Source organism: Oncorhynchus clarkii, unplaced genomic scaffold (genome assembly GCF_045791955.1).
Source record: "Oncorhynchus clarkii lewisi isolate Uvic-CL-2024 unplaced genomic scaffold, UVic_Ocla_1.0 unplaced_contig_12468_pilon_pilon, whole genome shotgun sequence".
In the NCBI taxonomy this organism is placed as follows: Eukaryota; Metazoa; Chordata; class Actinopteri; order Salmoniformes; family Salmonidae; genus Oncorhynchus; species Oncorhynchus clarkii.
In genome coordinates, this window is record NW_027261138.1 from 157501 (window position 1) to 170048 (window position 12548).

Below are 12548 nucleotides of genomic sequence, written 5' to 3' on the forward strand. Positions count from 1 at the left end.
ATATAGGGAATAGGGTTCTATAGGGCTCTGGTCTAAAATAGTGCACTATATATAGGGAATAGGGTGGTATTTAGGGCTCAGGCAGAGGACTAGCGTCTATAAACAGTACTTTATGACTCAGCAGAGCAGGTGGGCAGTATTGTTGCTGGTTACACAGTGACTGGAACAGGCCAACTTAATGGAACGTGAAGGTGAACTGGTTTGCTTTTTCACCCAGTTGTTTTTACTTGCAGCTCAGCACCCTCACGGGGCAAACGGGTACTTTGAGGAATAGCAAATCGCTGAGGGGCAAATGCATCAGATGTAACATTGGGGAAAGTAGGATAATGAGCTGTTCTGTCAGAGCAGAAACATATGCCTTTGGAAAACAGAACATACAGTCAGTTCTTTAAGGGGAAACAGGACATACAGCCAGTTCTTTAAGGGGGAAACAGAACATACAGCCAGTTATTTAAGGGGGAAACAGAACATACAGCCAGTTCTTTAAGGGGAAAACAGGACATACAGCCAGTTCTTTAAGGGGAAACAGAACATACAGTCAGATCTTTAAGGGGGAAACAGAACATACAGCCAGTTCTTTAAGGGGAAAACAGGACATACAGCCAGTTCTTTATGGGGAAACAGAACATACAGTCAGATCTTTAAGGGAGACAAGGGGCCATATGGGTTTAAAGAGCAGGTGTTCTATAAGGGAGAGAGGGGGCCATATGGGTTTAAAGAGCAGGTGTTCTATAAGGGAGAGAGGGGGCCATATGGGTTTAAAGAGCAGGTGTTCTAGAAGGGAGAGAAGGGGCCATGTGGGTTTAAAGAGCAGGTGTTCTAGAAGGGAGAGAAGGGGCCATATTGGTTTAAAGAGCAGGTGTTCTAGAATGGAGAGAAGGGGCCATATGGGTTTAAAGAGCAGGACATACAGTCAGTTATTTAGTTCTATAAATTCCTTGTTTTTCAGGCTCCTCTGATTTCTTTTGACAACTTCAAATCAACCAGAAATGAATACAGGACAACCACAGTGTAGTTCTATAGCAGCCCTAAAACACCACTGTTAGCAGACAACCATAGAGTATTGATTTGCTTTAGATGTTGAGTAGTTCTATAGCAGCCCTAAAACACCACTGTTAACAGTGGGGGGGAAAACAGGTCATGAATTTATCTGCAAGCATACACTGCCATAAAGAGCAACACCAGATCCCTTTAGTATAAGCAACCTTTAACCATTTAACCCCCACAGCAGAACGAACAACAGGAGTACAGAGATTTCCTCCCCTCACTGTCTGTCAGTTAGAACTACTACAATGACCAGTTTGTCAACATATTCCGGTATGGTAAAGAGCAGGCTAGCTAAGAGGCCCTGGGGGAACTCCTTAGGATTGGATGCATCTGTTGTACACACAACAGTGTTTCATTTGAACCGCACTGTTTCGTTTCCCGGAACACATTTGCCAGGAACAGGTGCTGTGCCGAAAATCTCCTCAAAATGAAACGCTGCCTAACGTGATCAGATATCTCAACAAACAAGCATGTCGCAGCAATGAAGAACTGAGTGCGTGCGCGTTCACGCGAATTGTTTGCAATGTATTTTTTTTAAAATAATAAAATCAATCAGATTTTATTCAAGTTTCCTCCTATGTAGTTGTTATTCCACCTAAAAAAAAACGTAATGTGAAAACGTGCCTGATATTGTAAGAATTGATTCGTGTTGGGCCGCCCCTGGTTTATGGCTTGCGCAGCCGGTACCAACGCGTTGCCACTGGCCATTACCGGGGTAAAAGAGAAACGCGCGCATGTATTGCTCAGAACTAGAATGATATTCACTTTCTATGACCTCTCTTCCTCTCTCTGATCTGAGAAGACATGAGCCTGCAACTCTCATCTCCCCAGCGTTGCACTTAATCATTTATTTCCTTATGGAATCATAGCCGCGGGATGGGCGCTGGAGGTACCGCAGCACCCCTGATCAAATCCAATACGTTTGCCAAAATTATATTACTGTCTGTTGATAAAGCAATGAAATAATTCAGAATAGTACAGCAAGAGTAGTAGGCCTATGATTTAGCCACAGAGGATCAATAGCTCTCTCTCTTGTTATAGTCTAGCTGTGTATTGTGTTTAGTCCAATCACAAGGCATTGCCTACCGTCGGGAACGCACGACAAGTCTGTCTCGGTAAACAAACAGCACGCAGTCAAAACAGGCCTTTAGCAAAATCTCTAATGACATCACGGGGAAAACATAGGTTGGAAAGCAGATGGATTCTGCAGAAAAAAAAGAAGACAATCTGTCTGTAGGCTACCAAATATGTTATCAACTTCCAAATACACCTATTGAGCGAACAGTATTGTTTTACAAAGTAGAACAAGAGTGAGATAGGATTTTGGCACGAGTGCATCAACCATCGCCGGCGAGTCAGTGAAACTGGAAATCTTTATTGTACAATAAGTGTCTCCACACACCTAGGCGTTTCATATATTCAGATACTCAGGACGTCAGTGTCAGAGTAGCCTGTAAATGACAGATAATTTTTAAAGGTATTAAAAACTATTATGCTAAAATCTCCAGTCATCTAATATGATGTGGAATTACATGAAATGCGTGTGCAGCTTCTGTAAGCGCATCTACAACACTGCTCTGTGCCAAGGGAGGATAATTATGTATCTATGTTTACATTTATTTCACCTTTATTTAACCAGGTAGGCAGGTTGAGAACAAGTTCTCATTTACAACTGCAACCTGGCCAAGATAAAGCAAAGCAGTGCGACACAAACAACAACACAGAGTTACACATGGAATAAACAAGCGTTCAGTCAATAACACAATAGAAAAAAATAACGTCTATACACAGTGTGGGCAAATGGCATGAGGAGGTAAGGCAATAAATAGGCCATAGTAGCGAAGTAATGACAATTTAGCAAATGAACACTGGAGTGATAGATGAGCAGATGGCGATGTGCAAATAGAAATACTGGTGTGATAGATGAGCAGATGGCGATGTGCAAGTAGAAATACTGGTGTGATAGATGAGCAGATGGCGATGTGCAAGTAGAAATACTGGTGTGATATATGAGCAGATGGCGATGTGCAAGTAGAAATACTATATAGGGTTCTAATTGACTGACTGATTGACTGACTGATTGACTGACTGACTGATTGACTGACTGATTGACTGATTGACTGACTGGCTGACTGATTGACTGACTGGCTGACTGATTGACTGACTGACTGACTGACTGCAGGACCTAAAAACAATAGGGCCCTTTTGTCTCCCCAGCTCAATCTTGTAAGGCTGAACCAGCCAACTCGGCAGGCACACTGACTGAAACAAACCTCTTCTCTACAGGTGTAGCAAATACCAATTTAACTGACTGAAACAAACCTCTTCTCTACAGGTGTAGCAAATACCAATTTAACCCCCCACCCCAAAGCATATGAAACTAACTCTTAGAGGCACAACAATAGTTTACGGAGTTGGTTAGGAACGACAATAGTTTATGGAGTTGGTTAGGAACGACAATAGTTTATGGAGTTGGTTAGGCACGACAATAGTTTACGGAGTTGGCTAGGAACGACAATAGTTTATGGAGTTGGCTAGGAACGACAATAGTTTACGGAGTTGGCCACCTCGAGGATAATCTATCACAATACGATCACATTTGGTATAACCAAACTATTGTTATTAGTAGGTTATTACCATGTTATTACCACCATGTTAGATTTATTGGGTTATTACCATGTTATTACCATAATGTTAGATTTATTTGGTTATTACCATGTTATTACCATAATGTTATATTTATTTGGTTATTACCATGTTATTACCATAATGTTATATTTATTTGGTTATTACCATATTATTACCATAATGTTATATTTATTATGTTATTACCATGTTATATTTATTTGGTTATTACCATGTTATTACCATAATGTTATATTTATTTGGTTATTACCATGTTATTACCATAATGTTATATTTATTATGTTATTACCATGTTATATTTTATTTGGTTATTACCATATTATTACCATAATGTTATATTTATTATGTTATTACCATGTTATATTTTATTTGGTTATTACCATGTTATTACCATGTTATATTTATTTGGTTATTAACATGTTATTACCATAATGTTATATTTATTATGTTCTTACCATGTTATATTTATTTGGTTATTACCATGTTATTACCATGTTATATTTATTTGGTTATTACCATGTTATTACCATAATGTTATATTTATTATGTTATTACCATGTTATATTTATTTGGTTATTACCATGTTATTACCATGTTATATTTATTTGGTTATTACCATGTTATTACCATGTTATATTTATTCGGTTATTACCATTTGTTTAACCCTTTTTTGGTTACTACATGATTCCATATGTGTTATGTCATAGTTTTGATGTCTTCACTACTATTCTATAATGTCGAAAATAGTAAAAAAAAATAATAAGAAAAACCCTTGGATGATTAGGTGTTCTAAAACTAGGTAGGTAGGTAGGTAGGTAGGTAGGTAGGTAGGTAAGCACAGAGCAAAGTTATGAGCAAATGTTTTGCATATAACGCTCCAAATGGTACCCTATTGTCCAGGCTATGAGTCCTGGTCAAAGTAGTGCACTATATATAGGGAATAGGGTTCTATAGGACTCTGGTCTAAAGTAGTGCACTATATATAGGGAATAGGGTTCTATAGGTCTCTGGTCTAAAGTAGTGCACTATATAGGGAATAGGGTTCTATAGGGCTCTGGTCTAAAGCAGTGCACTATATAGGGAATAGAGTTCTATAGGGCCCTGGTCTAAAGTAGTGCACTATATAGGGAATAGGGTTCTATAGGGCTCTGGTCTAAAGTAGTGTATTATATATGGAATTGGGTTCTATAGGGCCCTGGTCAAAAATAGTGCACTATATGTAGGGAATAGGGTGGTATTTAGGACTCAGGCAGAGGACTAGCGTCTATAAACAGTACTTTATGACTCAGCAGAGCAGGTGGGCAGTATTGTTGCTGGTTACACAGTGACTGGAACAGGCCAACATAATGGAATGTGAAGGTGAACTGGTTTGCTTTTTCACCCAGTTTGTTTTTACTTGCAGCTCAGCTCCCTCATGGGGCAAACGGGTACTTTGAGGAATAGCAAATCGCTGAGGAGCAAATGCATCAGATGTAACATTGGGGAAAGTAGGATAATGAGCTGTTCTGTCAGAGCAGAAGCATATGCCTTTGGAAAACAGGACATACAGCCAGTTCTTTAAGGGGAAAACAGGACATACAGCCAGTTCATTAAGGGGAAAACAGGACATACAGCCAGTTCTTTAAGGGGAACACAGGACATACAGTCAGTTCTTTAAGGGGAAAACAGGACATACAGCCAGTTCTTTAAGGGGGAAGGAAACAGGACATACAGCCAGTTCTTTAAGGGGGAAACAGGACATACAGCCAGTTCTTTAAGGGGGAAACAGGACATACAGCCAGTTCTTTAAGGGGAAAACAGGACATACAGCCAGTTCTTTAACTTCTTGCCCCTACTTGAGACGCATATGTCCCAAGTAGGCACCTGGAAATGCAAATGCGCTACGCTAAATGCTAAATGTACTCGTTAAAACTCAAACCTTGATCAAAATTCACAAGCAGGGTATTAAATTAAAGCTACACTCGTTGTGAACCTAGCCAGCAAGTCAGATTTTTAAAATGCTTTTCGGCGAAAGCATCAGAAGCTATTATCTGATAGCATGCACCCCCCAAAATGCCAGCTCGACACGTAAACAACAGATTTTGCGATAGACGGCGCTACCCAAAACGCAGAAATAAAATATAAAACATTCATTACCTTAGACGAGCTTCTTTCTTGGCACTCCTATATGCCCCATAAACATCACTATTGGGTCTTTTTTTCGTTTAAATCGGTCCATATATACCCAAAATAGCTTTGTATAGAAGTAGTGTCATTCAGAAAAATTCATCGTTTTTAAACGCTGCGTAATTTTTTAAAATTAAAAAAGTCGACGATAAACTTTCACAAAACACTTCGAAATCCTTTTGTAATCCAACTTTAGGTATTAGTAAACGTTTATAATCTATCTAAATGATTACAGGGCGATGTCTCTTCAATAGGTCCTCACTTCAAAAACAATGCAATCTGATCTCTCCCTAAACTGCTTCCGGGTGAAGACTGGAAAACTTAAGGTCAGACAGATGGATTTTCCAACAATTAATTCGATTGAAAATTAGTACAATGGCGCCATCGTGCGGAATTTGTAGACGGTGCAGGCAAATTCCCATTAAATTCTGTTCTCCTTTAACAACTGGTGGAAGTGACTTATGGAAATTATTTTTTGCTTTCAGAGAGCAGTTTTTCTTGCGTTTTTCAATGAAACACACGCTCTGTTATAGTCACAGCCGTGATTTAACCAGTTTTATAAACTTCAGAGTGTTTTCTATCCACACATACTAATCATATGCATATACTATATTCCTGGCATGAGTAGCAGGACGCTGAAAAGTTGCGCGATTTTTAACAGAATTTTCAAAAAAGGAGGGGGTAGGATGAAGATTAAGGGGGAAACAGAACATACAGCCAGTTCTTTAAGGGGGAAACAGGACATACAGCCAGTTCTTTAAGGGGAAAACAGGACATACAGCCAGTTCTTTAAGGGGGAAACAGAACATACAGCCAGTTCTTTAAGGGGGAAACAGAACATACAGCCAGTTCTTTAAGGGGAAAACAGGACATACAGTCAGTTCTTTATGGGGAAAACAGAACATACAGTCAGATCTTTAAGGGAGACAAGGGGCCATATGGGTTTAAAGAGCAGGTGTTCTATAAGGGAGAGAGGGGGCCATATGGGTTTAAAGAGCAGGTGTTCTATAAGGGAGAGAGGGGGCCATATGGGTTTAAAGAGCAGGTGTTCTAGAAGGGAGAGAAGGGGCCATGTGGGTTTAAAGAGCAGGTGTTCTAGAAGGGAGAGAAGGGGCCATATGGGTTTAAAGAGCAGGTGTTCTAGAATGGAGAGAAGGGGCCATATGGGTTTAAAGAGCAGGACATACAGTCAGTTATTTAGTTCTATAAATTCCTTGTTTTTCAGTCTCCTCTGATTTCTTTTGACAACTTCAAATCAACCAGAAATGAATACAGGACAACCACAGTGTAGTTCTATAGCAGCCCTAAAACACCACTGTTAGCAGACAACCATAGAGTATTGATTTGGTTTAGATGTTGAGTAGTTCTATAGCAGCCCTAAAACACCACTGTTAACAGACAACCATAGAGTATTGATTTGGTTTAGATGTTGAGTAGTTCTATAGCAGCCCTAAAACACCACTGTTAGCAGTGGGGGGAACAACTGGTCATGAATTTATATGCAAGCATACACTGCCATAAAGAGGAACAACAGATCCCTTTATTATAAGCAAACTTTAACCATTTAACCCCCACAGCAGAAAGAACAACAGGAGTACATAGATTTCCTCCCCTCACTGTCTGTCAGTTAGAACCTCTACAATGACCAGTTTGTCAACATATTCAGGTATGGTAAAGAGCAGGCTAGCTAAGAGGCCCTGGGGGAATTCCTTAGGATTGGATGCATCTGTTGTACACACAACATTGTTTCATTTGAACCGCACTGTTTCGTTTCCCGGAACACATTTCCCAGGAACAGGTGCTGTGCCGAAAATCTCCCCCAAATGAAACGCTGCCTAACGTGATCAGATATCTCAACAAGCAAGTATGTCGCAGCAATGAAGAATTGAGTGCGCCCGCGTTCACGCGAACTGTTTGCGATGTATTTTTTTTTTTAAATAATAAAATCAATCAGATTTCATTTAAGTTTCCTCCTATGTAGTTGTGCTTCCACCTAAAAAACGTAATGTGAAAACGTGCCTGATATTGTAAGAATTGATTCGTGTTGGGCCGCCCCGGGTTTATGGCTTGCGCAGCCGGTACCAACGCGTTGCCACTGGCCATTACCGGGGTGAAAGAGAAACGCGCGCATGTATCTCTCAGAACTAGAATGATATTCACTTTCTATGACCTCTCTTCCTCTCTCTGATCTGAGAAGACATGAGCCTGCAACTCTCATCTCCCCAGCGTTGCACTTAATCATGTATTTCCTTATGGAATCATAGCCGCGGGATGGGCGCTGGAGGTACCGCAGCACCCCTGATCAAATCCAATACGTTTGCCAAAATTATATTACTGTCTGTTGATAAAGCAATGAAATAATTCAGAATAGTACAGCAAGAGTAGTAGGCCTATGATTTAGCCACAGAGGATCAATAGCTCTCTCTCTTGTTATAGTCTAGCTGTGTATTGTGTTTAGTCCAATCACAAGGCATTGCCTACCGTCGGGAACGCACGACAAGTCTGTCTCGGTAAACAAACCGCACGCAGTCAAAACAGGCCTTTAGCAAAATCTCTAATGACATCACGGGAAAAACATAGGTTGGAAAGCAGATGGATTCTGCAGAAAAAAAAGAAGACAATCTGTCTGTAGGCTACCAAATATGTTATCAACTTCCAAATACACCTATTGAGCGAACAGTATTGTTTTACAAAGTAGAACAAGAGTGAGATAGGATTTTGGCACGAGTGCATCAACCATCGCCGGCGAGTCAGTGAAACTGGAAATCTTTATTGTACAATAAGTGTCTCCACACACCTAGGCGTTTCATATATTCAGATACTCAGGACGTCAGTGTCAGAGTAGCCTGTAAATGACAGATAATTTTTAAAGGTATTAAAAACTATTATGCTAAAATCTCCAGTCATCTAATATGATGTGGAATTACATGAAATGCGTGTGCAGCTTCTGTAAGCGCATCTACAACACTGCTCTGTGCCAAGGGAGGATAATTATGTATCTATGTTTACATTTATTTCACCTTTATTTAACCAGGTAGGCAGGTTGAGAACAAGTTCTCATTTACAACTGCAACCTGGCCAAGATAAAGCAAAGCAGTGCGACACAAACAACAACACAGAGTTACACATGGAATAAACAAGCGTACAGTCAATAACACAATAGAAAAAAATAACGTCTATACACAGTGTGTGCAAATGGCATGAGGAGGTAAGGCAATACATAGGCCATAGTAGCGAAGTAATGACAATTTAGCAAATGAACACTGGAGTGATAGATGAGCAGATGGCGATGTGCAAATAGAAATACTGGTGTGATAGATGAGCAGATGGCGATGTGCAAGTAGAAATACTGGTGTGATAGATGAGCAGATGGCGATGTGCAAGTAGAAATACTGGTGTGATATATGAGCAGATGGCGATGTGCAAGTAGAAATACTGGTGTGATAGATGAGCAGATGAACAGATGGCGATGTGCAAGTAGAAATACTGGTGTGATAGATGAGCAGATGGCGATGTGCAAGTAGAAATGCTGGTGTGATAGATGAGCAGATGGCGATGTGCAAGTAGAAATACTGGTGTGATAGATGAGCAGATGGCGATGTGCAAGTAGAAATGCTGGTGTGATAGATGAGCAGATGGCGATGTGCAAGTAGAAATACTGGTGTGATAGATGAGCAGATGGCGATGTGCAAGTAGAAATACTGGTGTGATAGATGAGCAGATGGCGATGTGCAAGTAGAAATACTGGTGTGATATATGAGCAGATGGCGATGTGCAAGTAGAAATACTGGTGTGATAGATGAGCAGATGAACAGATGGCGATGTGCAAGTAGAAATACTGGTGTGATAGATGAGCAGATGGCGATGTGCAAGTAGAAATGCTGGTGTGATAGATGAGCAGATGGCGATGTGCAAGTAGAAATACTGGTGTGATAGATGAGCAGATGGCGATGTGCAAGTAGAAATACTGGTGTGATAGATGAGCAGATGGCGATGTGCAAGTAGAAATACTGGTGTGATAGATGAGCAGATGGCGATGTGCAAGTAGAAATACTGGTGTGATAGATGAGCAGATGGCGATGTGCAAGTAGAAATACTGGTGTGATAGATGAGCAGATGGCGATGTGCAAGTAGAAATACTGGTGTGATAGATGAGCAGATGGCGATGTGCAAGTAGAAATACTGGTGTGATAGATGAGCAGATGGCGATGTGCAAGTAGAAATACTGGTGTGATAGATGAGCAGATGGCGATGTGCAAGTAGAAATACTGGTGTGATAGATGAGCAGATGGCGATGTGCAAGTAGAAATACTGGTGTGATAGATGAGCAGATGGCGATGTGCAAGTAGAAATACTGGTGTGATAGATGAGCAGATAGCGATGTGCAAGTAGAAATACTGGTGTGATAGATGAGCAGATGGCGATGTGCAAGTAGAAATACTGGTGTGATAGATGAGCAGATGGCGATGTGCAAGTAGAAATACTGGTGTGATAGATGAGCAGATGGCGATGTGCAAGTAGAAATACTGGTGTGATAGATGAGCAGATGGCGATGTGCAAGTAGAAATACTGGTGTGATAGATGAGCAGATGGCGATGTGCAAGTAGAAATACTGGTGTGATAGATGAGCAGATGGCGATGTGCAAGTAGAAATGCTGGTGTGATAGATGAGCAGATGGCGATGTGCAAGTAGAAATGCTGGTGTGATAGATGAGCAGATGGCGATGTGCAAGTAGAAATACTGGTGTGATAGATGAGCAATAAAGTAAATGCATGCAATGATTTATTATAAAGATGGTGTTGTTTTCCTGCGTTCCGGTCCCTCAGAGCCTCGCAGGTCACCACCCTTTTCCGGAACCTTCCAATTGACAAAGCAACCACTGCACATACACACAAAAACACACTCTGTTTTAACATTCTGTATATGATTTATTATTAACATGGTGGTAGCACTGCGCTGTATATCCGGGTACGAAGTCCAGATTGGAGCAATTGTCGTCGTTAGTGTCCGACTGGACTAGAGAACTCATGACTGAATGACACTTGAAAGGTTGCAGTGTTGAGAGGCGACAGATGTGTACTTGTCATTGATTGGTTGTCTCTTCTCCAACTGATTGGCAACTGTCTCTTGTCTTCTAATTCTATTTATTTTAATGAGTAATGTATCTTTAAACAGAGATAGGCTGTTCGTTCGACATTATGACGCAAGGAGTCGTCACTTTCGTTCGTTTCCTATTGGTGATAAACAACCTGTGCAAAGAATTTCAAACTAAATATAATGTTTATACCGTATATACTAATGGAATTTGCAAGAAACTCAAATCATATTCTTCAGCAAAAAAAGAACCCTCTCGCGCTTTACGCACGATAGCATGCGGTAAAGTTGATAAATTAGAGCTTCCCCTCCCCAAAAAAGTCAAATTTTCTGATCAATAAAATAACATACAATTGAATCGGTTTTCCGTTTAATCGATTAAACAATATTGTCAATAGATTAAATGACAGAATATAATCTTACCTCCAGCACACACCGATATCCTGTTCCATAAAGTACATGTCAGAATGAAAGCCAACTGGTTCGAAGTCATTTTGTAAGGTAAAATCGTTCTCTTTCCTTCTTATTCCGAGTTTTCAATCGCAAGGCACGCGCTATGGTCCTAGGATTATATCGTATCACCCAGCCCCAGTGGATATAACATTAGGAATTGTAGTTAAATAAAAATAATAACTCCCAAGGCATGACTCGGTTCAACTGCTTGACTGACTTCTGTGTACGGGTGGTCACGTGACGTCTCACCTGTTCAAGTCAACTTTCAGAAGTAGGCTATCTGCTTAGTCTACTGGTCGCAAAAGTCCTCCCAACATGCTTAAACGGAACAGGGTTTTTAAAATAAAAGAGTCATACAACCGAGTTTAAAAATCCAACTGTAGGCTTCACACACTGTAATGCACGACTCTGCCCCCCCCCCCCCCCCCCCCCCCCATCCACACAGGTACCTACAGTAAAACGTTATGTAGTTAGGTTGTAATGTGGGTCATTGGTAGTAAAACAAATGTAAAAGTATGTTGCTTTTTTAAAACTAAAATAAATGTCTTGTTAATAGTAATTCAATTAATTTGTTGGGCGCTTAACTTGCCCTATTTCACCTGTACAAGCGTGTTTTATACACGTGTGAATTGCAAATGTGCCTTTTCCATATCCCAACTCTCCCTGAGACGCCCTCAGAGAGTGGGGTCACGGCCAGGGTCAGTCATTATCCCAACTCCCCCTGAGAAACCCTCAGAGAGTAGGGTCACGGCCAGGGTCAATCATTATCCCAACTCCCACTGAGACACCCTCAGAGAGTGGGGTCACGGCCAGGGTCAGTCATTATCCCAACTCTCCCTGAGACACCCTCAGAGTGGGGTCACTCCCAGGGTCAGTCATTATCCCAACTCCCCCTGAGAAACCCTCAGAGAGTGGGGTCACTCCCAGGGTCAGTCATTATCCCAACTCCCCCTGAGACACCCTCAGAGAGTAGGGTCAGGGCCAGGGTCAGTCATTATCCCAACTCCCTCTGAGACACCCTCAGACAGTGGGGTCACTCCCAGGGTCAGTCATTATCCCAACTCTCCCTGAGACACCCTCAGAGAGTGGGGTCACTCCCAGGGTCAGTCATTATCCCAACTCCCCCTGGTACACCCTCAGA

The 12548-nt window shown here is 41.1% G+C and overlaps 1 protein-coding gene across 3 annotated transcripts in view; it reads right to left on the reverse strand.

Annotated features, from left to right (window-relative positions):
• LOC139405194 (single Ig IL-1-related receptor-like) overlaps window positions 1-11651 on the reverse strand; it is a 26356-nt gene extending 14705 nt beyond the window's left edge. For 2 of the 3 annotated variants that reach the window (XM_071147624.1, XM_071147626.1), the window contains exon 1: window positions 11378-11639. In XM_071147624.1, coding sequence (XP_071003725.1) covers window positions 11378-11447 — 70 coding nt within the window. In that variant the 5' untranslated portion in view covers window positions 11448-11639. Of the gene's footprint in view, window positions 1-11377 lie in introns of all 3 variants that reach the window. The other variant, XR_011633867.1, reaches the window with a different exon arrangement.
• Between the last annotated feature and the right edge of the window lie 897 nt (window positions 11652-12548).